This window comes from Nanorana parkeri, unplaced genomic scaffold, assembly GCF_000935625.1.
Source record: "Nanorana parkeri isolate BGI_ZX_2015 unplaced genomic scaffold, ASM93562v1 scaffold576, whole genome shotgun sequence".
Classification (NCBI taxonomy): Eukaryota; Metazoa; Chordata; class Amphibia; order Anura; family Dicroglossidae; genus Nanorana; species Nanorana parkeri.
The window spans coordinates 839,727-861,109 of NW_017306844.1; the positions used below are offsets into that span (position 1 = coordinate 839,727).

The window sequence follows — 21,383 nt, forward strand, 5'->3', positions numbered from 1 at the left end:
GGTAAGATATACTCCCCTGATCCTCATCCTGCGGGGGTCAGTGCTCGCCTCTCTCTCACTTTGTTCTGACTATGGGAAGTCCCTCTACTTCCTCACATCTAATGCAGATCATTGGACCTGCATTAGTTCTGATGTCAGCGGTCCTTAGACCTTCGGAGCTCAGGGAAGAGGCTGCAGGGACCAGTCTAGCATCCATGAGGGAGCCAGCGGGACCGAGGATTAGGTGAGTAAATCTGTTTTATTTGAGCCCTCTAGACAAAACAAGCACCTACACCTACAATGCCGGGATAGCCCGACTCCAAAAGGTAAGTCTTTGACTTCTTTAAACCCATCAGTGACTTGGCTGCATTTTCCCGATAAAGAAAACTGCCCGGGGATACATATGGAGGCAATCATTGCCAACTTGTAGGAATACTGCTTGCCTGGCTGTCCCTGGTCTCAGCATGGAGTCCCTGACCTGGAACGAGCATGCCGATTAGACAGTCAGAATTAGATCACAACTCCTGATCTGCATATATGTCACTGACTGAGAAAGCAGGGAAGCCACTGGATCAGCATGACAGCCAAGCAACAGGCACTGTCAGAAGTTTGCAGCAAGGCCCCTTTCACACGGGCTGATCGGGAGGGGATCCACGCACGGATTCCCTCCTGATCAGAGCAGTATGGAGAAGATGTAACTGCTGTAACATCCGTGTCAGTCTTGCGATGGAGGAAAAAACAGAAATTACCAGACCCATGTCGGTCTATGGCAGGGGTTGGCAACCTTGGCTCTCCAGCTGTGCTGAAACTACAATACCCATCATGCTTCTGCCTCTAAATCATGCCTGTGGCTTGCAATGCCTTATGGGATTTGTAGTTTCAGCACAGCTGGAGAGCCAAGGTTGCCTACACCTGGTCTATGGGGAATCGGAGAATACTCCCGATCCGGCACGATCCGGTCCAGTGTTTACACACAGCTGCCCATAGACTAATATTGGCCATGCGATCGGGTCCATCTGAAAAACGGAAAGGTGGAGCCGATCGGACCGCCCGTGTGAAACAGGCCGGACAGTTTTCACACACATAGGATTCCTTGAAAGCAGATCCTTGGTATCATACAGGTAAGAACATGTTCAATAAAACCAATCTGAAGCTGGGGGGAAGATACCAGTCACTCTCAGTCATTCGTTATCTGGCGCCCATCAGACAAATGACTGACATCTGGACAACAACCCGACACAGCTTAGGATATGACGGAGGCCTATAGGGGACAATACACATCTGGCCTTGGATTCAGGGATTGTCAGGGAGGTATCACAAGACGCGATAGGCCTCTGAAGGTCATTTGTCGGTCGGGTCTTTGTTCTTCTTGTTCAGCACTTTCTGCAGGTTGGCGGACATGAAAAAAGGTTTTTCGGTCGAGCCGTCGTTGCGCTCCAGATCTTCCACTGCGCAGGAGGGAATTGGGACACGTGAGCAGCGTGGCATAAATCAGGCTTAGAAGAGTAGAGAAAGAGGCTTTGATAGAGACATACAGAGAGCACTAGGTTCAGCAGGAACGCAGGTCATGCAAGAGGTAAAACAAGGCACTGGGTGTCAGTAGAATAAATATAGAACGTGTTTTGTATATACAAGGAGCAAGGTAGACAAGAGATTAACCCTTCATTTCCAAGAGACATATATAAGGCCACAGTCTGTTCAACACCAATGGATGTGCGGCCATCTTAAAGTGCTCTGTTGTCATCGCACAGCACTCTGCCGGGTAAAGTAGAAGAAGTCGTTTCGGTACTGAAGGGCAAACCAGGTCACCCTTGACCCATCAGCTTTGGCTCTCGCTGGGTTTTAGCAGTTCTGCATCTTTTTTGAGCAGAATTTCGCTGAGTTCCGGGTTCATGTAGTATGGACGCTCCAGGGAGCCATCGTTCCTCTCCAAGTCTTCGCCTTGTTGTGTGCAGCCCATCACAAAGTATTGGCACAGAGAGAAATAGAGAGAAAGAAAAAAAGGTGCAGAGAAGAGTACAAGACAAGGTGGAGTGGTGAATCATGTGGACAGGGCAAGGAGGAGAAGGGAATTGTGGGGGAAAGCAAGGAAGTTGGTGAAGGAGAATGGGACCATGTGAAAGAAGACCAGCAAATTCGGGGGTTGCAAAGTTCAAAGCAGACCAGTGAAAAGGGATGGGTGGAAGGCAAGCCAGGAAGGGAAAGGCAGGAGACAAAAGAGGAGACAGAAGGCAAAGTGGACCAGTGAGATGGTGACCAGCAAGCAGGGAGAAGGCAAGCCGGGAAGGGAAAGGCAGGAGACAAAAGGGAGGAGACAGAAGGCAAAGTGGACCAGTCACATGGTGACAAGCAAGCAGAGTAAAGGCAAGGTATGAAAGTGAAGGGCAATGAAAGGAGACAACAAGAGTGACAGAAGACAAGGTGGACCAGTGAGATGGTGACCAGCAAGCAGGGTGAAGGCCCATAATGGAAGAAACATTGGGTGTGTGAGCACAGCACAGAAGGTTTAGGATTAGATAGAAGTGGGAAAAATGGAAGAAAGAAAACATGATTAGTACAGGACAGGATAAAGTTCTCCCACTCCAAGACAACCCATTCCTTTCATTACGCCTCTCCATGTAGCACCTAATGCAATCATAGTGGTAGGTCTTCTCCGGTCAAGTATGTGCAGTCCTGCTTGTGCACAGGTACCCACACATACATCAATGGAGGATCACTCAGCAGACGTGTGCGCACTCTTGTGTGCTGTAAGCCCCCTGTGACCAGAAGAACCAAAAAAGGACTGAAGTCAGCCAACTGGATACCAACTTCATAGCTCTCTGCTAAACGGGCCATTCCATGTGCTACATGGAGGACTCCAGTAACTTGAGGTAGGGTTGTCCATGGAGTTCACCAAATTGAAATAGGTAGACAGGAAGCGTTAGACTGCAAGCTTATATAGGGCTCGTCCTCCCAGATCCACCCATCCTACGTTTTATAAGAGAATCACACAGACCAAAGTACTTACAGAAACACAAGAACAGCGTGTCCACACACATGCCGTACACACTGAAGAAACCGTGTGCAATCAGATAAGAGCCGATGATCACTGTCTGTAGAGAGAAGAGAAGAAGAGCATTATTAACTGCCAGACACGACACTTCACCTTTTATAATACAAGAAATATATATTCTTGCTGCGCCCCTGAGCAAAGAAATACGGGGTGTGTCCATACAGAGATGAGGTAAACATAGGGCTGTGCAGTGATAAGAGTTACTGCTCGGCTAAGAATCTGGATTTGGGCAATGAAGCACAAAACACACAAAATAAGGAATATTCCAAGTCCCGTCCAGATTACATATTGGAGTTTGTAGCAATCGCCGTGTTTCATCATTTAAACAGGACTACCGATCGGCCTAAACTGCAGAAACAGATTCTTCCTGTTGGCTAGTTGAGCTTTCATACTGCACTCACCAAGATGGGCACCCAGTAGTAATTAAGAGCGGGAGACGGGTCCTGTACAATCCGGATACGATGAGTGAAGAAAAAGAAGGCAAGGATCCCTGCAAGGAAAGGAAGGAGACATTAGCTGGACTGCAGGTGAATGGATGAACAGAGGACGCAGGTAAACGGACCTATAAAAGGATGTGATTGTGATGTATGCATGTGCACAGTAAGTGTCAAGACTCGCCACCCGGCTTCCCGATTAACAAGGAAGCCGTCCCATGCTTCTCATCACTATGTGACGCCGGGCGCAGTGTAATGACGCGGCTCCCCGATTGGCCAAGAAGCCATCTCCATGCTTCCTCGTCATGAGATGCCGGGCGCTGCGTCATTACGCAGTGCCCACAACAAAGTCCAAATCCCATTCGCACTGCCACGGTCTCAAAACCACAAGGTATATGTGGTGCCCAGGTAACCACACGGATGGCGCCGTGCAAAACACTAATAGTAAATCAAAGTAATTCCCAGGCACACACTTGAAGGGTTTTTTAAGTATTGATATGTTTATTCAATACCCAATGTAACATACTATCATACGGTGCTAACGTTTCGGGTCCGATCAAGGAGGGTTGAGGGACATTCTGCTTGCATTTGACATTAGCTGGAGACGCTCCTGGGATCAATTGGAGAACACTGATATGGACAAAGTAGGACAGGAGCGCGACTACCAAAAGGACGTGGATAGGTATATGCAGTACAGATAGTAGATGGATCTTAGTATGTGAAAAAATCCCGTGACACTGTTAATAGTGGACAAAGGGACTTACAGTTCGAGGTTCCCCCGTGATCTATATGCCGCCCTCCTTTGGAAGGTCCAGGATCGCAAGAGTGTCACCGGTGGTGTAGCAGGCTGATCACTTGGAGGTGCGCATCCGTATGGCCACCCACGGACTCGGCTGGCCGGGCCGAGCCGCGTCGGACAAAGACGGAAGGATGGGGAGGAGCTACACGTGGCTAGGGCACGCCGTGCGTCGTTGGTCTGGATCGGTAGCGGTGTGGGCGGTGGAGGTCTCAGGTGGTGGAGGTCTATGGTGGTCGGGTGTCTCCAGTGGCTACGCGTTTCGAGGAATCCCTCTTTATCAAGCCTGAAAGATGCACTGACAGGTTCCCCCCGACCTGCATTAACCCGCTTCTGTATTCCCATTCTTTTATAAGAAAAGAAGCAGTTCTGATGAGAGTAAAATCCAGCAGACACAGATCATTACTGGTTTGAAGTGGAGTTTTCATGCACAATATGTGATTCTAGGTGTATGTGGAGGCGGACGTATTTTCTCATTACATCAGCAGGCTTTGCTTCCTGTTGACTCTCCTCTCTCATTGATAAGGCCTCTCATATTCTGCTATTACCAGAACTCTTTATGTTTATGTGTTCTCTTTTTCTACAATTCTTTTTATTTTTGAGAGCATCAAACAATGTGTGTTAGTCCATTGTGTGACTATGAACAATGGTGTGCTAGGTGATCCCATAGCAAGAGATCATTTCTGATCAACACAATACTTTGGCTGCAGTTGTACTGAATAAATCTCAAAATGTTTGAAGCATAAAATTTAATTTTTAGATATCATTTTTTCCCCATAGTAAATGTTATTAGATTCATTGAAGTCCACAGGTACATGTTTCTATAGAGCACAGTATACGAGACAATCCCTGGAACCCATTAAGGCCCCATTCACACCAGGGCATAGTGGGAACATGGGACCTTGTTACCCGTGTTTAGCACGCATCCCCATTGGGATGTGCACCAACCGCAGAAAAGAAGTACATGTTGCAAATTTGGAGGCACACAGTCCACGGTTTTTCCAGCAAATTTGCGTGTCCTTACGCGCAAACGTGTGGGGGAAAAACTGCATTTGCCTAGCTGCGTTTGGGGTGCCATTATCTAGAAATGGCAACGCAAGCGCGTTCATGCACGTATCGTTAACGCTCATCGAAGTGTGGACGTTTGACACATCCACAATACACCCTGGTGCGAATGGGGCCAAAGAGCGTTAGATGTGCATTAGAAATCTGGCTCTCGTCCGCGAAACAATTGACACAAATTGCAGCAGATTTATATAACCATCAGTAAGGGTGTATGTGAATCAGTGACGTGCGGTACCTCTTGCTCCGGGTGAGGCATTCCCCAGCCCCGTCTCCCAAAGTCCCGCCGACCAATTCCCCGCCACTGTCTGACGAAGCTCCACCCCGGGTGGACAAGGCCTCACCCCCAACCCGTCCCAAAGCTAGTGTAAAGGAGGAGACAGGGAGGAGCCTCCCTGCCCCTCACTCGCTCCTCATGCTGAGGCGCTCCGTCCATGACAGGTTACACAGTGGGGAGGATTTCCCTGCTGTGTAACCTGTTACATGCCGATCTGAATGGAGAAAAAGCTTCAGACTCCATAATTCTTGGTGAGGCTCTACCTCACCTGCCTCCCCTGACCGCACGTCCCAGATGATGTGAATATGTTGCACAATTGTCACTGACATCAATTTGTCTGCAACACAACACTTAAAGTGAAACACAATTTGATTTCCAACATGGAGGAGCTCTCTCCGATTTCTTAATGAATTCATCATTACTATGACCTTGTGAAAAGAGATGGAGGGACAGGAAGTCTTGTGGAGTCCCTGAGAAATAGAAGATTGTAGCTAATGCACCCTAGCATGGACAAAAGAGCTACGGTACAGATTCTGAGCGGGTTTGGCCTTCAGATATAATGATGTTTACATTCTACTTACCAACACAGCCGACTACCAGCAATTTTCCCAGGAACAGAAGGAAGTCTGTAACTTTATCAAGGACGGCAACACTGCAGAGAGAGTGAAAGATCAATGTTACATAGAGAGCAAGCTAGAGGACAAGGCTCACCCACCAGGGGGCAGTGTTGTGACAATGATACTGTTACACATGTATACTGTATATCCATTTATCTCTCTATATACACTGCCTGGCCAAAAAATTCACACACTCCAATATTTTGTTGGTCCGCCCTTAACCATTACTACAGCACACATTCACCGTGGCATGGTTTTGATAAACTTATGGAATGTCACAACATTTATTTCCATTCAGAGTTGTATTAATTCTTCACCAAGATCTTGTAGCGATGATGAGAGTCTGTGTAAAGTCTTCTCCAGAACATCCCAAAGATTCTCAATGGGGTTAAGGTGTGGACTCTGTGGTGGCCAATCCATGTGTGACAATGATGTCTCATGCTCCCTGAACCACTCTCTCACAATCTGAGCCCGATGAGTCCTGGCATTGTCATCTTGGAATATGTCCAATGTGCCATCAGGAGAGAAAACAATCCATTGATGGAAAATCTGATCATTCAGTATATTCAGGTCGGCAGCTGACCTCAGTTTTGGGGACATAACATTGCGGAACCTAGACCTGACCTCAGTTTTGGGGACATAAGGTTGCTGAACCTAGACCTGACCTCAGTTTTGGGGACATAACATTGCTGAAGCTAGACCTGACCTCAGTTTTGGGGACATAAGGTTGCTGAACCTAGACCTGACCTCAGTTTTGGGGACATAAGGTTGCTGAACCTAGACCTGACCTCAGTTTTGGGGACATAAGGTTGCTGAACCTAGACCTGACCTCAGTTTTGGGGACATAAGGTTGCTGAACCTAGACCTGACCTCAGTTTTGGGGACATAAGGTTGCTGATCCTAGACTTTACCACCTGAAGCAACCCAGATCATAAACACATTCATTGGAAGGCTCTGACCTCGCTTAGCTAAATCCTGGTGATAACTTTTTTTTGGCCAGGCGGTGTATATCCATCCATCTATATATACACAAACAGTAAAGTATTCTTCAAACAGTGTTTCAATGTCTCATTCCATCACATATACCAAAAGAAAAAAAACCCAACAGGATTATTCCTCATTTCAGGACAGTGAACAGCGCCATGCAAATCAACAGCCAAATGCACATCCAGAACCGATCACGTATAGCTCAGATATAGCCCTTTATGTTCATCATCAGTGCAATGTGTGCAAACCTTGGCTTCTATGGAATAAGGCATGGGGCCCAACCAGACAGCATAACCTAATTATACTGGGTATAACCGGTTTTCCATAGCAGCCAAATCATTCCTCACTTCATTACTTGTGACTTCAGGATGCTATGTATAAGACCCCACTCACACTGAGCAACATGGTGAATGGTGCGTTTTTCTGTGCGATTTGGTGCTGAGCTGCATTGAGCAACAATGCGCAATATTGACCGACAGTGCACATATTGTCGCGCTACGTAGCGCGACTTTTGTGAGGGACTTCGTCGCTGCTAAATTGGGCTGTAACCAATCAACAGCGGTCTTGATGTGACATCATTCTTTCCTTCCATTTTGCAGTGCAAAAGTGATCCTTCTGTAGCGCGATGTCACACTACAAGGTCGTGCAGTATTGCCGGTAATGCGCGACACCATTGAGTCTATTGGAGCCGAATCGTGCGACATTCGCCCAAAAAAGGGTCATGTACGAGCGACAAGCTACAGGCGACATTGAGCTGCGAGATGTGAACAGCTCCATTGAAATGCATTGGACGAGCTACATAGAGCGATATCGCGTGACAAACCGCTCAGTGTGAGCGGGGTCTAACACCCTGCCGGCCTCTCCTGCTAGCCATGATCTGCATGCATCGCATAAGGAAGCAGAGTCCCAGTGATGATGTCACTGGGTCTAAAAAAAGGGTATGTAATGAAAACAGGAAAGGCTTGTATCTGTAAAAAATACATCAAGGCAAGTGGACTTGCTGTATTTTTCTTGAAGACGCTTCACTGGTCATCCAACCAGCTTTCTCAATTCAGAATGAATGAGAAAGCTGGTCGGATGACCAGTGAAACATCTTCAAGAAAAATACAGCAAGTCTAGTTGCCTTGACTTCTTTTTTACAGATATACCATGACCTGGATGAATGAGAACCTTCCCAGACAGAAAAGGCTTGCTTTTGCAAATGACTATATGTTAATAAGGGTTGGTGGGGGGAGAGAAACGTCAGCTTTAGGGAGTTCTAAATGTGGATTGGTTGCTATGGGTAGCACAGATATGCACTATATTCAGGTTTTTATTACAGGAGACCCACAGACAAGAATACTAGACCACATGTACATTTTGAATTGATATTTGTATTAATTTCATTAAATTCGGACATTTGGATGCACCCAAAACTTGAAAGCATCCGAATGCGAACGAATCCGAATGTTCATTTAACGTAATTCGGATCCGTCCGAAATCTGAAAAAGGAAAGCAATAAAAATGTAAATCAATCCGAAACGAAACATTCTTTGCGGGGTTACATGTCTAAGGAATACTACAATAGTCAGCCATGAGTGAAAGCCATTTTATACGGCCATATTGAAAAGGGACAAAGCAAACACCGGCTTTGTGGATATTAAACACATCTTTGGTTTATTGTCTCCTGGTCAATGATCTTTAATATCCGATAAAGCAATCGCAGACTCACCGGATTATGTTTCTCATTAGCAGGAAGAAGGCGTTCCGTGCGGACGCGCAGAAGTTGGTTCCGTATATGGCGATCTATAGGAGGTAACAAACGAAAAAGATACCTTATCTCACTCCTTACCGGAGAAAGCCCCAAAATTGGATGATGGGGGGTGCTCGCAGTGACCGCGGATGGCGCCGCCACTCAGTGCAAAATGGATAGATGTCACCAGCACACCAACAATGCTGTAGTCCAAAAGGTCATTTATTGGAACGTCATATCACCAACACTAGCGCTTTCGGGGCCACGCAGGATCCCCCTTCATCGGGCTCAGCAATGACTAGCAATAACTGAGCCCGATGAAGGGGGATCCTGTGTGGCCCCGAAAGCGCTAGTGTTGGTGACATGATGTTCCAATAAAATGACCTTTTTGGACTACAGCATTGTAGGTGTGCTGGTGACATCTATCTGAGATTTCCAGAAAGATGCGGTCAGGGTGCCCTGGCATGTTCTCTTTATTTAATGAAACCTGTTATGACCGATATGAGTTGGCTGCCATTGCTGACCTCCGGAAAATACTAGCTGCTTGGCTGTCTCTGGCTTCCATACTGACCTGGAGTCAGCATGCAGCAAGGGAAGTCAGAACTCTATTCTGCATATGTTTTCTGTGTACAGAGGTCAGTGGATCAGTATGACAGCCAGCAACTAGCATTCCTCAATATTACTGCCATAACAGGTTCTCTTTAAAGCATCAGCCATTTTAGAGTAAATGCTGGTTGCAAGGTGCCTGCTATTACATATGTTGACAGAGAAGCCCATTGCAAATGCCCCTCTGATTCTAGTTTCATGTTAATAGGAGCTAAACTTTGGGACCGAGTTCTGCGCCCCTTGAGGCAAGCCCCATTGCAGGGCTGTCCCCACCTTATTCACCACCTGAGGCGACCAGAAGGAGGAAGTCGGCAAAGGCCGAGCGGTAAGAGGGGTGGGGGTGAATGCCGTTAGTTGGCCGTGTGGCCACCCCCACAATGAGATGCTGTCTGAGGCTGCCTCATAATGGGGACGCCCGTGCCCCATTGACTGCATATTTTCTGCATAAAACAGCATTACTAGCCAGCCACTGATAAACCCTCATTGGACAGGCCGGTGAACAGCCCCTGTTGAATGGAGGCCAATACATGTTATTTAAATATGTTCTACTGTTCACACAATGGAGGCTGATAGATAGTATATGTATTTACAAAAACACTTCATTACATTTTCCATGGGTTTTGCAAACTGATAAGTATTGAACGCAATGTAATTAGGGGCCCATGAATTCCTGAATCCGGGTGACAGAAGATCTCTGTTGTAGGACAGATTGAAGGGACCCTGTCAGAACAAGGTCAGTTCTACATTAATTAACAAAGCTACTATAAGAATTAGGGATGCACCGATACCGATACCAGTATCGGTGCCGATGCCGAGTACTCTTACTCACACAAATACTCCGATGCCTAGCCCGATCCTTCCGTTATCAGGAAGCACGTCATCACACGCTGCCCGGCTTCCTGATTGGCCGGGAAGCCGGCTCCATGCTCCCTCGTCACTTGCCACCTGGCTTCCTGAACGGGACTTCCGGTACTTCGTATTCGGTATCGGTGAGTACCAGAAACAAAATATTGGTACTCGATACCGGAATACCGGTATCGGTGCATCCCTAATAAGAACAGACTTTCCTTAACTACAGCACGCTTGTTGAAACTTTGCCACTTTACAGCCCCTGGCCGCTCCAGGTATTCCACATTTCCAGGATTGTGTTATTGCTGCTCCCCCGCCATACAATGTAGTTTATCCCGACAGCCCATACATTACTACAGGATGTATGAAGCGGCAAGGGGAGGCACAGTACGCGGTGGTGGGAACAGGTAGTCAACCCTACAATATACTAAGTGCCAGAGACAGCCAGGGAGCCAGTATTTTCAGGAGGTGGTCAACAAATGCAGCCTCTCCCAGTACAGCTTCCTTTATCTTTATAACAGGCAACTGGGTGAAATTCTCACTCTGAACCATAAAAGGCCCGGGGATCCGGAGTGGTAGTATGAACAATACTCCTGAAAATGCGGTTTATTATTTTGGCAGATATATTGGCTTCATGGAGTTACTAAGCCCCCCCTCTCTCCCCCACACTCACCATGATGTAGGCATTCCTGTTCAGGAACTTTATGAACTTCTCCAGACACCAGAAACAGCACTTGAGACAACACAGGAGGAAGCGCGCACACTTATTTTCAGCCCCTGTAATGATGAAAACATGAAATGGTTAAATGTCACTGAAAACCTAAAGCACGGTTTTTTACATTTGACCTTTCCATATCATTTTGGGAATTGCATCTCTTCATCTCCCTGATTACAACAGTAAAGATAATACATGAGCCACACAGGGAGGGCATTGTTTTCAATTAGTCAGCTAAGATCTGTATTGTGAGGAGGTGTCAGGAAGCCGGAGCCAGGATTCTTTCACCGCGGTTTGCGCATGCACCTGGTGCAGCTTATAGAGTTGGATCAGGTGCAGAGTCTCTGCGTAAACGTGCACGCGTTCGTGTGCACGTGCTCGCGCCAACGTGTTGTTTGAGTTTTTGGCACCCCCTGGCTATATAAGGCTGTGAATGACAAACCTCCTTTGCTGTCAAGATTCCCTGTGTTCCTGCATCCTGTTCCTGAAGTGTTATCTGTTATTTTGACCCGGCTTGGCTTGGCCCTTCTGCTTCTCTCCAGTGATTGACCCTTGACTTGTTCCAGACAATTCTCCTGCCTCATCCTCTGTACTGTGTTGCCTGCACTTTGATGACCTCGGCCTGTCCTGACTATTCTGCTATAGTTGCCTGCTGGACCTGCAACCATCTCTGCAACTCCAGCTCACCGGATTCAGCTACTACTGGCACTCCTGCCCCTCTGTGCCCTGGTGCTCCTGTACCCATCCAGGTGCCCCAGGACCAGAGAAGTGAGAGAGGCCGCCCTCGACATCTCAGACTCCCCTAAGGTACATGACAGGAGGAGAAGTAAAGCAGAACCACTCTGTGGAGCTGCAGAGCCTGTAAATGTGCTGATGCATTAACAGTAGGGATGAGCTGAGGTTTGGACTGAACCCGCTCCAAACCTGAGCTCCTCCCAACAAGGAAATGCTGTGGGTTACTTCTGACAGTTACTGGGGGGGGGTTAGAGATGCAAGTGTCCGCTCTCATCTAATGCAAATGTGAGACACGGCATATGTTTTGTTGTGATCCTAAGGCCCCGTTCACACCAGGGTGTTGATTTGTATGCGCTGAACCTCCGACAATCCCATACATTTCTATGGGGACCGTTCATGCAAATGCGCGACTCAGCACAATCCGAACCGCTTGCCGGCCAAAATGCTCCCTGAGCTACTTTTTTTCGCGCTGATCAGTGCGTTTTCCATATAGATTTCAATGGAAACGCGCTCATCAGCGCATTTTTAATTGTGTTTCAGCGCTGAAATGCAATTAAAAATGCCCTTTCAAAAACCGCGCCCTGGTGTAAATGGAGCCTTATGTGTGCAGCCTCACCTTTCAGCTTGTGATCAAGATACTCCAACATGATCCTGATGAGCTGCACAATCGCCAATATGAGAGAACCAAATGCCAGTGACCCGGTGTGATACCTGAAGAAAACAAAAAACTTGTTATAGCTTTATTTAAATCATTATACATTGTTTTTAGGATCTATACATACACACGTAGATGTTTCAGGACACAATACATAAAAATGAAATGCAGATCTAAACTCCACTATACGTACCTCCTTTCCAGCGGTGCAATGTCTGTGAGCTCCCTCGCCTGCGCAGACATCTTCGCCCGATCTTCTACAAGGTTTGGAATCTTAGGCCATCTTGATTGCCCTGTCTGGGATAACGCAACTTCTGTACATGCTCAGTTGCTTCATTCAGGCCCCAAGCCTTGCTGAGAATGTACACTGAGCTGCGCATTCGCAGAGGTTTGTGGGAGAGAAGAAGCTTTTAGGGAAATCTAAAAAGCCTTCCCACTAGCATTTTGTAAAGGTAAAGTTGCGCTATAAGGTGTCATTGCAGGAAACAATACATATTCCAACCCACATCAGTCCACCAGTTCCACAGAGGAAAACCACCAATGGTCATACTTTGTCTCCAATGGCAGATCACAAAGAGGAATACACAACATGCGAAAGTTACATAAATGTCAAAATCTAATTTTCTGTACATGTGTGGGGACTTTACATACACGGCTGCATAGACAGTTGTATTTTATTCCTGAGCATTGAAAGCAGTCATCACAGGTCCAACTGCAATGGAGGAGTACAAGGCAGGCATGTGCCCCAAATACCTGCTTGAGAACTATGAGGCGAGTGAAAATCATTCTAGCCTCATAGTTCGAGCCGACATGTGACAATGAAACGGTCACAGGTCGGCTCAATAAATCGGGAAGTGAGCGAACACATACCGTCGCTCGCTCACTTCTCAATCAACTCCCTGCAGAGAGCCGTGACCGTCAGTCACCGCAGGGATTCCCCCCCTCCGATCCTCCAGCGCTGACTGGGGAAACGGACGGGGGAGGGGGCGGGTACAGCTGGCTCTGCCTCTACATAGGCAGAGCCCGCTGTCAATCATGCAGCTGGGTGGATCTGCGCAGTAATGTCGGGATCCGTCCCAGCTGCGGCGGTCTCAGTATACCGCAAGCTGTAGCTCGCGATATAGTGATCTTTGGGTCACAGGAGGATGCTAGTATATGTCCTCCCGTGACCCTTGAGAACTATGGGGAAAAACACTTATCCCATAGTTCTCGTTTAAGGTCTTCAATACCAGGAGTGATAAATTATGATTTTATGCTGTACTGCACTCATGTAATAATTGGAGATCACAACAGCTAGAAGCAGGCAGCCCCCTTACACATTTAGCTGTGGTGCACAAAGTACACTTCCATAAAAGTGTACCTCACCAGTACCTCACCTGAGAGCTCTGCCCAAGGAAGAGAAAATAGGAAATGCTGGCATGTCGTCTGGTTTTTTGAAGGCCCAGTAGTAGGATGCGAATGCCCCAGCTAGAGTCACTTGACCTAGTGCGATGACAAAGTTGGCCAACCAGAGGAACATAAAGACGTTGTAGATCTGCAAAATGATCAGGTACTTGTGGTAATAGGTTTCTCCTCCATAAAAGGCAAACTGGCAGGTAGCATCTGGGCACAAGCGGGTAACATTGGTGGTGTTGAAGGTCTAGGAAAAAAACAAAATAATATTATATATCCGTTCCTTTTTTTATTAAATGCACCAATATACCATTGTGGATTCACAGTAGTACTATTTTGTGCTAGCGCACACGGGTTTCACCATGAAACGTCCGGTCTTGGTAGTAAAGTGCGAGGCGTGGGAGACATTAACAAAGAGTCCCCTTGTGAATATAGGTTTGCCTAATTGCGCAATAAAATACACAAGTACCATTGTAAATTCTGGTCATACGAGAGAAAGCTATGCAAATATATCGGTCTTTATGTTGTCAATGCGGTAAATATAGCAAAGTGAAGCATTAGTGAAAAAAATGTATTGCATCGTTTCCTTATAACCTCCATGACAGGGCCATGGAAAAAGGGGCCCAGGGTACTAGAAAGGAAAGCATACCAAGACAGCAGTTGAATGTCCTCCTTGAGAACACAAGAATGTTACAAACCCAAACAGGGCACCATATCTAAAATGGATGAAATGAATCCATGAGGGGCAAATCGTGGGATCATGAACGTTAAGTTGGTCATCAAAAATGGCTGCTTCTTTTTTAAAGAATCTCTAGACTCATCAGTGCTCCTTTTAGTCCTATTCAAAACTTAAGACTGTAGTGTGCATGTTGGCCGTGCTCAAATAGACCTTTGTAGAGTCTGCTCGTAAGGACATTACTTTGGAGCTTCATTAGGATTTTCAGTCCTGGCAGACATGGAGGTCACCTGTTTACAACATTAAAAAGAAAAAGAGTACTGGTTCCTTTTCTGGTGACCCCAAGAAACTGTTCTTCAAACTGTTCTATTCAAGAACCTATGAAGGTCTTCTATTGAGGACCCCAACATAGATAGTAATATGGGGAGCTGTAAAGAACGGTCCTCTTGAATGAAGACAGCCTTTTGCCCCATGCCCTTTTTGGTCACAATGGAGAAATAAAGCTAAGCCTTGTTTTTACTCAAAACCTTGGAATTAAAGTGACATTAAACCCTCAGATTTTTTTAACATAAAATACTGCAATGTGTGCCTTACTGCAATCCATGGTTGTTTCCCTTCTCTTTGCAGCTCTTCCTTTTAAATCTGTATCTCTTCTCATGCTGGGCAGAACTTCTGTTTTGCAGCAGACTGCCTTGTCTCTGAAATGGATACATGGTGTCTGTGTGTAGGTTCACAACCTGAGCCAGCACTACAGGAAGAGGCACTCAGCTGCAAAAGGAAGTTCTCCCCAAGCATGAGAAGAGATACAGATTTAAAAGGAAGAGCTGCAAAGAGAAGGGAAACAACCATGGATTGCAGTAAGGCACACATTACAGTATTGGTGTATGTTAAAAAATATGAGGGTTTAATGTCACTTTAAGATCTAGAAAGGGAAATTAATTACCGAACAGTAAGGATGAGCCATCCATCAGCATCGTCAATGCTGAAGCCTGATGAAGGGACCCTGCGAGGTCCTGAAAGCACTTGCATCTATTCTGACAACTTGTTCAATAAAATGAGTATTTGGTGATCTTCCGTGTGCTGGTGACATCTTTCACATTTATCCATCAGCATAGGCCCCTTACTAGGATTTAGAGAGGAGATGATGTGTATTTTCGTATTTACTTTGGTTTCAAACAGATTATTGAACAACCACATTTTTGGCAATCTGGTAGGAAGTTTATGACCTCAGCTGGGTCACCTCTTGCCCTAACTCAGGGAAACCGAAAACACATTCCAAATTCAATAAAGGTAGGTTGCAAACAAGGAGGGACAGCTGCCCTCTTCTAAAGAGAATAACCTCTTTGAGGGAGCGTACAGCATTGGGCCATCACGACATTGTCCGGACAACTCAAATATCTCAGAAAAAAGCCACTTGCTGTAGCAATCTTTAGGCGCTTTCTATACAGATGTTTCTCATTTGGGAGAACCCATGAGACGCCTAATGATCTTTCCCTATCTCCGGTACAGAGATTGGTAGTTCCAAACTCTCACAATAAACCTTGTGGTCACCTGGAATGGTCCTGAGCCCAGTATAACTTTGACATTGACTACAAACACGTGGGAAGGACAAAAATGTAGTTCCATTCTGTACCCTCCTTAAAGTGATATTAAAGGCAAAAAATGTTTTCCCTGTCAGAACTATTGGGCCAAAAATAATCAATTTGACAGGCCTAAACATGTAATTCTACAGATGTGTCTATGGGCATACTAGTAGCCATTTTGTCTATGTGCTATGAGGTGAAAATAAGTTAATTCTTCTCTTGTACAGAGACCTTCAAAGAGAAGATTAGGAATGTTAAGATAAACCTTCCTCCGATCGTAAATTGTGGGGGTCTCAGACGCATATCAGTTTAGGATAGTACCAGCCTGTGTCGGTCTTGATTGATGACTTTCTGGCCTCCACGAGAATACAATCTACAAGAAAAGTGGAATTTCTAAAGAGTTTTTTTTTTTTCTCTTTACTTAATGAATAGACAAAGGGGCTTATTCAAAAGTTCCTTATGAAACCTTACTATTCATTGTGGTAATAATTATTAGTAACAATGTTATGATAAAATATTATATTATATGTAGCATCTATCTGCCTACTTAATTGACTGATTTTAAGTTCGAATTTTATACAAGTACTTATATATATATCCAACTATATTCATTATATATTGTTTGAGTGTACCCATTGAAATATATTTGTGTGTATTACTAATAATGGGGTTTTTATATTAGGTGCAAAGAATTAGGTGGTACATTCTAATGTATATTCTTTTCTTATAATGTATGGAAAACTTCTGGAATGCATCTCTGCTCGTCTCCCGGCCGAGTCTCGGAACTGCGCATGCGCCCGCCCCAAGATCCTTTGCAGCCGTACGAGCAGTTCCTGATTTTCAGCGTGGGAGCGAGCAGCGATAACGAGGTAAGTTTAAAATGATTTTAAGCTGTTTTTTTTTGTTTTTTTTTTACACTTCTTGCCTATATCTACTGCATGCTAGCAGTAGAAATAGAAAAAAAAAACCGGAGGGTTTAGAACCCCTTTAAATTAGGTTGAGAGCCCAACTGTTTTCAGTTATTATACCCATAAGTGAAAAAGGATTATGGACAGCGCCTACCCCCACCCCTGCTTCCAAGAAAGCCCATTGTCATAGGTTGTTATTGGAACGTAAATAAATCCTTTTCATTTTCCTTTCTAGAATTTCCACCTATTTGCGTCACTGTCCTAGTCCTTTCCTTGTGGCCAAAGGTCTAAAAAAGTCAGAACTTTTCGCTTTACAATATTTTTTCTAAAAAGGGAAATACTTTATGATCTGCTGACTTACCAAGGATATCACTCAAGACAAACAACTAAAACATGATCATCAAAAGGAAGTGCAAAAGCAGCAGGATGTAGCTCCCACGTCTCCATCATCTGAGGCTTTTAGCCAGATAATCAAGTTTCAATTGAGTTTAATCCAAATGGTTTTCAATAAGCCTTCTACTACAACCAAAACGCAGAGGGACATTTAACAAGAAAATTAGCAAAAATATCAGACACTGACACCGGTCTATTGCATAGCTAAAAATAAAGCTGAACCTCGATAGTAAATCTGTCTATTTTAGGGTTTAGTATTGTCTTGTTATGTAATAGAATTAACAAATATCCCCCAGAGACTTTTCTGAATAAACCGGCCTACAAAATGAATGATCCTGGATCATCTATGGCAAGCAAGCACTGCACAAACATACATGCATGTTCTTACAGAGAGGGCAAGGGTGATATTCCAGTGACCTCCCCAGTGCTGGCTTCTTGTGGAAAACAATAGTAATCAGTTAGGAAATGTCCATTCTGAATGACACTCCACCTGACAGAGAAGGAGGTTGACTATCGTCAGGAGCTACCTATAGACATTTGGATGGAATGTAATCTAGTCTTAGACTGGGGAAATATTCTCTAATGTGTATAGGCAACATAGCTGTGTCAACCTTCATCTCCCTGCCTCCTTTCTGACAGAATTATGTTGGCCGGTATTATAAACTACTCCTGTGATGGAAATTATGGCAGGGAGACCTCGCTGTTGAGTAATCATGACATAAGATCATACCATGACATAATACCATGAATGGCAAATCAGTAAGACATTTCACACTGGCAACTAGTCACTGTTCAATGTATAATACAATTTTTAACAGTTTCCCTAATATCACCAGTCCAACAGATCTATCTGGCAGAGATTGGAGGATGGAGAAGTAGCCAAACTTCCCTTGAGTATTGCTAGAACCCTGCCCCCAGCCAACGTCATTTGGAGGTGGCAGTGACCAGCATTAGATCTTTGCATTGGAGGAACCACAGGCAGACTCAGTTCTTATTTATAGAATACGGACAGGGGGGTGGACTTACCTCTGGGTCACAGGTTTTGCCAGCATAATCACACTGAGTTTCATTAAAAATCTTGTATACCGCCTCGTTAGATGTGGAGAGGAAGCTGAGCTGTGGAGTTAAGGATAAAAACCTCAAGAATTCCAGATCTTTCCAGTGTTTCACAACCCAGTGTTTTTCTTCTAACATGTCATTTTTGCTGACTCAAGACAAAATTTAGGTCAATGCAGGCTAATATGAAGCGATGTCCTGAGCTTAACCCATCACTTCCTAAAAAAACATTTGAATAGGTTATATAACCAAAATGTGAGCACCCAGAGGTGCTTACATATACCATCAGTATAATGGAGGTCCTAAAGTCCGTGACAATCCCCTATACATATTCCTCTTTCGCTCCTGCATCACCCTATTAGTCAGTCAGGTCAACGATCATAGAGATTGGCCAATAGGAAGTGCGCGAGGTGAATGCAGGGCAGAGGTAGGACCACTACTCAACAGTAGTAGTAAAAGATGGTATCTGTATATTAGACGGCATCGTGCATGAGAAGACGCTTTCATGTATGTGCCGACACCTCTAGCTGTTTATGTTAGAAGCTTTTAGAAAGTGACAGGTTTACTTTAGAGTCTTTGTACAGATCACGTTCTAGTAGACATTGGGTTTTATGATCAATGTGTGCTTTGCTTTTTCTACTCCATTAAAGCCTGCATGGAAAAGCATTTCAGAAACATACCTTAGATGCCTGTGTACACTAGTCCTTATGCATACATTTGAATGTTATTTCCTTAATGATATTAACCTTGAAATGTTTCATTTCATAAAATCTTTATTGCTGTGTGCAGTTTGTAATTATAGAAGTGCAGAGGGGTCAGGCTCTGCTTCCTCATTATTGTGCTTCACTCAAGTCTATGAGACTCCACAAACCTAGAAGAGACATTCTTTATGACTTATCCTATAATCTCTGAAGGCGTTCTGCAGGGGTGCTCACTCCAATTCCAAATGGTCACTAACAGGTTAATATGCATATGAAATTATGAGTATATAGGACCAGCAAGCAAGTCACCATAAAAGTTACTCTACAGAGAACAGCAATATTATAGATTTGTGAACGGAGAAGTGATATCAACTAACAATGGGGAATCTTGCTATTGGGAGTCTCCAAAGGGTAAGAAGGGAGCCGATGACTCAACCCAATGCCGCTCATTCAAAAGCTGGAACAAGGTAGAGTTGGCCATTGAGATATGCAGACTTGTCATAGGCACCTACCTTTATTTTTGGGTCAAAAATAAGACCTGCTTTAAATGAAATGTGTATACCAAATAATCATCTAGTCAGGGGGGGATTACACCGGCGTGACCTGTTATGGTGAACAGAGAGCTGAAATGATGGTGCGGGACGAGGAAGGATACACTGCAGTGATGGCCCAATAAGCGATAACGAGACACACCAGCAGGAAGGTGAACAGCGGGAAAACCAGGGAGCACATCACATGACCGACCGCCCTGAGGAGAGAGAAGGGACATAATTAGGCTAAAATTGCTGGAACAACACACCTTCTAATGCCGACAGCAAAGTCGAGATTAATATTAATTAGGGTTGCAACAACTAATCAATTAAATCTATAATAATAGATGAGAATAGTTGTCAACTATTCTCATTACCAATTAGTTGGTTGGATCAAAAAAAAGCGGGCAACTAATCGATTATGAAAATAATCGTTAGCTGCAGCCCTAATATTAATGTTATATTAATATTACTACCTATTTATAAAGCACTGACACTTTTTTTTCACATCCCTCTGCAGTGAACGTTAAACATAATGACAGTTGATGCCGATTGGTTGCTGCAATCAACATCTATCTGGTAAGCAAATTCCCAGAAAATAGAAGAAGCAAAATATTCATCATTTTCAAATCATATTTCGGATTTACTCACCCTCCTGCCCCAAGGCCAGGTTCTGCAATGCAACCCCCTTCCCGTGCCAACCCCCCAATCCCCCCCCCATGGAGAATGCAAACCGGATAGCGGGGGTGGCAGGGTTACTTTGAATTTTTTTATTGTTTCAAATTTATATTTCTCTTCTCATCTTTTACTTTATTTTTATTTAGAATTATTTTCTTATTTTTTTCTTATTATTTTTTACTTTTTTAACTTAACTTTTTTGCTATCACATAGGAACTAACAAACCGCTGTGTGATAGCATTTAAAAGGTGACAGGTTCTCTTTATTGACCCTGTCACCTCCAATACAGGAGTTCTAGCACAGCACTGTGCTGGAACGCCTGTGACAGGTGAGAGAGGGAAGACTGCCCTCCCCTCTCACTGTTTACATGGAGCGGCATGGTTACATTTAACCCTGCCGCTCTGCTCCCTGCTCTCCATCCTGAAGACGGCGGCGGCCAGCGAGGAGAGATTCTAAATGTAGAAAACAAATTACTGCCTGGCGCCCGGAACTGCATGTTCCGGGCGTCGGGAGACTTCAAACCGCTGCCGCCCCTCTGCTCCCTGCCGCCGGGCCTCGGTGGCCTTGTGGGGAATACGGTTTGAGTATGACAGTTTTGTAGGACTGAATGTGAAGTTCTTTACCCAACACAAGCCACTCCGGACAGGAGGGCAGCCAGGTGCCTAGTTTTCCTACTGCCATGAGAAATGACCACACAGGGCAGGAAAAGCAACGTTTCTGGCCTGGGGAGGGTAAGATGGGCCCCAAGAACCACCTCTGCTTACCTGCTGGATTCTTTGATGAGTGCAATGGCAATCATAATCCTTTTCCTGAGAAATATGAGGAGCAGAATAACAACCACCTCCAGGATACACAGAATAATCACTGTACAAAGAGGAGAATTGCAGGATTAGAGATGTCCCGGCATGCACACAGAAGCAGCACCAGCCACTGAATCCCACACAGTGCCAGCCACTCCCACCACCACGCT

At 45.1% G+C, this 21,383-nt stretch overlaps 1 protein-coding gene across 3 annotated transcripts in view; it reads right to left on the bottom strand.

The window, feature by feature from the left end:
- Positions 1-1,260: 1,260 nt before the first annotated feature.
- The window catches only part of SLC44A2 (solute carrier family 44 member 2), an 80,131-nt gene continuing 60,008 nt past the window's right edge, over positions 1,261-21,383 (bottom strand). For 2 of the 3 annotated variants that reach the window (XM_018562415.1, XM_018562416.1), the window contains exons 12-22: positions 21,178-21,277; positions 19,861-19,953; positions 18,475-18,559; positions 13,873-14,135; positions 12,458-12,552; positions 11,065-11,168; positions 8,916-8,989; positions 6,182-6,252; positions 3,433-3,521; positions 2,987-3,071; positions 1,760-1,920 (exon numbers count right to left, since the gene is read on the bottom strand). In XM_018562415.1, coding sequence (XP_018417917.1) covers positions 1,799-1,920; positions 2,987-3,071; positions 3,433-3,521; positions 6,182-6,252; positions 8,916-8,989; positions 11,065-11,168; positions 12,458-12,552; positions 13,873-14,135; positions 18,475-18,559; positions 19,861-19,953; positions 21,178-21,277 — 1,181 coding nt within the window. In that variant the 3' untranslated portion in view covers positions 1,760-1,798. Of the gene's footprint in view, positions 1,428-1,759; positions 1,921-2,986; positions 3,072-3,432; positions 3,522-6,181; positions 6,253-8,915; positions 8,990-11,064; positions 11,169-12,457; positions 12,553-13,872; positions 14,136-18,474; positions 18,560-19,860; positions 19,954-21,177; positions 21,278-21,383 lie in introns of those variants that run through there. The other variant, XM_018562417.1, reaches the window with a different exon arrangement.